Here is a 4,868-nt window from a genome sequence, read left to right on the forward strand (position 1 = left end):
CCATCGCCCTCCTCTCGCGTATGTCCCCTATTTTCCTTGTCCGAGTAGTCTGACAGAGCTAAATCCGGTAGATCTTGGATAGAGGGGTTGAACTAAGGGTATTGAGGCGATGGTAACACGGACTCAAGTTTTTACCCAGGTTCGGGCTCCTCGGGGAGATAAAACCCTACGTCCTACTTGTGTTTTATTGCTTTTGGGTGGAGTATAAAGTACAGATGATCTACCTCGAGAATGTTATGTGTTCTCTACGAGCACTGCCCCTTGGTTTATATAGGTACGAGGGTAAGGGGTACACCTAAGTCGGCTATGTATAAAGAGGACAAATTGTAGACGACTTCTAATTATCTTGGAGTACACGACAAGTTTTTGGGGAGTCTTCCTTTCATACTCCATGGGCTGCTGTCGACGTGCCCCACTGGTAAACCGACATGGGGTCCTTGGTCCGGCCCACCAAACCGGGAGATGACGTGTTGAGAGTTCCCTAATCAGGACATCGTCAATAGCCCTGCGCCGGTCTTCAAGTCTGAACACATCTCAGCCCATCCAGACTGTTCTTACTCTTGGGTCGTCGTTCTTGAAACAGATTCAACGAGTCCTCCTTTCGGAGACAACCTATAAAACGGCGGTTTTGTGTAATTTGCTCTCCGCGGGCGCTATTGATTTATCCTACCGTTGCCTCCCACGAAGCGGATAAGGTTTTCAAACGCACGCGCTTGCGCCAATACCAGCCGTCCGACCACTCCCCCCTTGCCCATCCGACGGCTGACGCGCACCCCACCCGTTCTACTAGTCCACCGAGGCCTCTCACTCGCACCTCATCACTTCACCACCACCACAAACCCTATCCCCATTAACCCGCTCCAAAACCCTGAGCTGCGCACCCACCGGCGATGTCGGCGACGGCCATCCGCTCCGGCGAGCTCCTCGCTTTTCCCGCCGCGCTGAGGCGTGGCCTGCCCGTGGCTTCTGCCTCGGTGGTCGCGTTCCGGTTGAGGGCGCCAGTGGCCGGGCGCGTGGCGGTCAGGGTTGTCGCGGCGGCGGCGGAGGGGGCAGGGGCGGAGGCGGAGGCGGAAGGGAAGCCGAAGCCGAAGAAGAAGAGGGCAGCGAGCGGGATCATGAAGCCTAAGCCGATTTCTCCGGAGCTAAGGGAGTTTGTCGGAGGCGCGGCGGAGCTGCCCCGGACAGAGGCGCTCAAGATCATCTGGGCGCACATCAAGGGAAACAACCTCCAGGTAAGCCACTCCCTCCTCCTCTCTACTTCCTTGATATTTAATTCCATTTTAGGCTTTTAGGTGTAAATGGCACTGTAGGTATGAATATGATAGTTTTGTGCCTGCAACTTCGATGTTATTTAACGGTATGTTTCATGGAGTGCTGTTTGTGTATCTAGTTTCATGGTTTGTGGATGAAGGTATTTTCAATATCTCGGTTGGATTTGTAGCCTCAGTAATTTGCTGGTTCTTTTTCCTGAAATGTATTGAATTCATGCACCAGCCAGTTGCTCCAAAAGTCCGAACTAATGGACAGAGGCGTGCAATATATTTCAACACGTCTTGAACTCAAGACCTCTTGGCTCGGATACCATATTGAATTCATGCACCAGCCAATTGCTCCAAAAGTCCGAACTGATGGACAGAGGCGGGCAATATATTTCAACAAAATGTTGTATAGCAAAAAGCAGGATGAGAAACTAATGTTCTATGGTCAAGTGAATAATAGGAGGGGCTTGGGTGAGGGTCTGTTTGGGACTATTGAGTATGGACCACCCATGTTGTATGTTGCGATGGGCTCAGATTTCAATCCTGTGCTGGCGGGAAATTTGGGGTATTTGTCTGTTTTGTTCAATTTAGGGATGACCATGCAAGCACTGAATTTGGGAATAAGCTCATCGTCTGGTTATGTCGTTGGCCAGCGCCCTTGTTTAAATGTGTAGGATTGACCTCAAAATGATGCAAATCTTCTGAACATAAATGCTGACTGTGGTCAGGGTTTAAACTTGACTGTGGAAGTTACTCAGTCCCCATCCTATTTTTTTCCGATAAAGGACAGTTTTATTATCTCATAATATAGCATCAAGCGGATACAAAGCATGATGAGCAGCACCTGGCCAATGCATAGCTAAGATGCACACAGCCAAAACTAACAGTTCCCATCCTAATGACCAGAGTCTTTGGAAGTTCGAAATTTATTTAGGTCTCGTAAAAAAATGACGAATTTTGACGAAAGATATAAATTTGGTTTGAATTTGTCCTGTCTGTATTATGACGAATTTCAGTGAAATATTAAACCCTGGCTGTAATATGGAAAGACATGAAGTACTCCTTGGTATCCATGATTAGAGTTATGCGCAGAGTAAATAGAACTGGAGGGAGTATGTGCTATTGGAGAGGTTCAAAGGTGCACTCTGATATGTATGTGAATTACAAGGCTGGCACTTCTCTTTCATATTTACATAGAAACTGCTAAGGATTACTAGTGCACAAGCACATCTGGTACATGAGAAATACCCACGGTCCACATGAGGTATAAAATTTGAAATATGCATCTGCAGAAAATTGATTTCATGCACACACACCTGCAGCAAGATTATTAAAGAAATGTCCCAAAATGAGGAACCTGTGCATGTAAGACCTTGGAATGTGGTACATTGCCCCACTTGGTTACCTTATAGGCCTGACTACTAAGCACCTTGCACATAGGTAGCTCAGTTGCAGACAGCATGCTTGTGACTGGGCATTTGATTGAGCCAAAAATATTTGTGAACTTCTGTTACAAAATGAGGCAGTCATATTACTTTGGAAACTAGTGATAACAGAAAGAATTGCAATATTATTTTATTTGTGTTAAATAAGGGACCCTAGTTTATCATACAGACTGTATTGCAGTACAACATTATTCAGCCCTCTTGATTAACTATTAACCTATCAGCAAACAGAGAAGTAAAACAGAGTGCTTGTAGAAAATTTACACCACACCACTGTATCCGTATGTCTTGCCAATCTTGTAAAGATATGCCATATGCACAGATGTAGTTTACATAGAAGGCACATAATATTCTTAAGGAAACCACCTCATTAATGCAAGCTTTAACTTAAAAGCTTGAACCTCCCAATCTCAGTGCTGTATGAATCATTATAACTGCCCACGCACACACATATTCAAACACAGGGCCCATATTAATAACTGCCTGGACCACAAGCCAAAGATGCTATTGCTGTGAACGTGCTTACTGAACATCCATTGCTAGTAACTTTAAGTTCTGATGTGGCCTTCAATCTTGTATAATTTTATGGCCTGCATAAAAAAAAAAACCTCAGTTGCCAGTGTTCTTGTAACTATTTGTGTACTTACCTGTTGTGGATGCATTCGGGGGGAAGACCTGCATGTTAGTTATTCTTTATCATTAGCTTGTCCCTGGATTATCTGTTAGTTACTTAAGATCTTTAGTTTAACAAAACAAGTTGCCACCGTTGTGCGTTCAACCTTCCAGGTTCTTTCTTGATCAGTTCACCCGCACTCACAAATTCCCTAGTTCATAGCATTACCTATTTGGATCCAAATGCTGCTTATGTATTACTTACCTTTGTGGATTGAAATGTGGTATATGTACTAATAGCACCGGAACCCAAAATTAAATATTGTCTGCTGTGGAAGAGGTTATACTGTATTGTCCCATAAGAAGATAAACTAGTTATTGAATTATTTTTTATATAAGACCATTTTTGTCGTGTTCATTGTTCAGTAAGAGACTACAGTGGTACTAAAAAAAGAAATTGGCTGCTGCTAAAAAAGAACATACTAAGATAATTGGCTGTCATAGTTCTAGTTAATGCATTTGTTGTTGCTCATAGGCCCTTGCATTTTTTCATTCTGCGGTGCAGCTTTTTTGGCACAGACAATGTTAATGGCTTAACCTTGCAAACAATACCTTCTGTTTTCATACAACAGTTATTTTTTTTCTGAATTCATGTGTTTCTGCAACCAGGATCCCGAGAACAAGAAGATAATAGTCTGCGATGAGAAACTGAAGAAGATATTTGGAGGGCGTGACCGTGTTGGGTTTCTTGAGATCTCTGGGCTCCTCAATCCCCATTTCCAGAAATGATAGGGTTTATGTAGATGTTGCACTTTTTCTGTATTAGCTAAGACAGTTGTATCAGCATATTTAGCTGAACCTGGTATGGAGGGTCCGTAATTCTGGTTTGAGAATGGTACGTCTAGTATTTGCAGTAAATGGCTTTGCTGGTTTTTGGCTCGTGATTTATATTCCGTTCATCCTTTGTGTTTACGTCCTTTATTAGACCTGAATGGTGGATCGTCCCGTTCTCCCCCAATCTCTGTATGCTGCTTACCCTTTTTTAGACTGCAGCCGAGAGCCGAACAATGATCTATGATAGCCAGGGCCTACAGCAAGGACCTTAAGGTATATTGTATGATTCATCCTTTCCCTTTTGGGTCGCTGATGATTGCGCTGCTGAAACTGTCGGCTGGCATCGCTGATCTATGATTGTATCTGAGACTCTGCTTTGGCAGGATAGGAAGGATACCCAGGACCGTTTCTTGGCACAGGTTTCAAACTGAGATCAAGCCTGCCCCGGGAGAGAGAACTCCGTGCTTGAGGTGGACGCCAACAGCCCGTCGCATTCTCAAGTTGCTCACTCCGTTCTGGGCATGTGGATGACAGGACAGGCGAACTGCTTCACATGCTCCGTCCAGCTTGTGCTTCTCAACAACTTCCATGGTACCCAGATCAAATCCTGCTTGCAGAGGGTACCAGACAGAGGCTGGCCGTTTGTCAAGGGTAAGTGGCCCTTCTACTTTTCATATAGGTTGGTGTGCTTAGACAAGTCACCTCCCCTCGTCGACAA

The 4,868-nt window shown here is 44.7% G+C and overlaps 1 protein-coding gene across 1 annotated transcript; it reads left to right on the top strand.

Annotated features, from left to right (window-relative positions):
* The first annotated feature begins 661 nt into the window (after positions 1–661).
* Positions 662–4,264, top strand: LOC123119903 (protein TRI1). The gene is made up of 2 exons (XM_044539870.1): positions 662–1,232; positions 3,986–4,264. The coding sequence occupies exons 1-2, from the start codon at positions 891–893 to the stop codon at positions 4,103–4,105; spliced, it is 462 nt and encodes a 153-aa protein (XP_044395805.1). The 5' UTR covers positions 662–890; the 3' UTR covers positions 4,106–4,264.
* The last annotated feature ends 604 nt before the right edge of the window (positions 4,265–4,868 follow it).

Source organism: Triticum aestivum, chromosome 5D (assembly GCF_018294505.1).
Source record: "Triticum aestivum cultivar Chinese Spring chromosome 5D, IWGSC CS RefSeq v2.1, whole genome shotgun sequence".
Classification (NCBI taxonomy): domain Eukaryota; kingdom Viridiplantae; phylum Streptophyta; class Magnoliopsida; order Poales; family Poaceae; genus Triticum; species Triticum aestivum.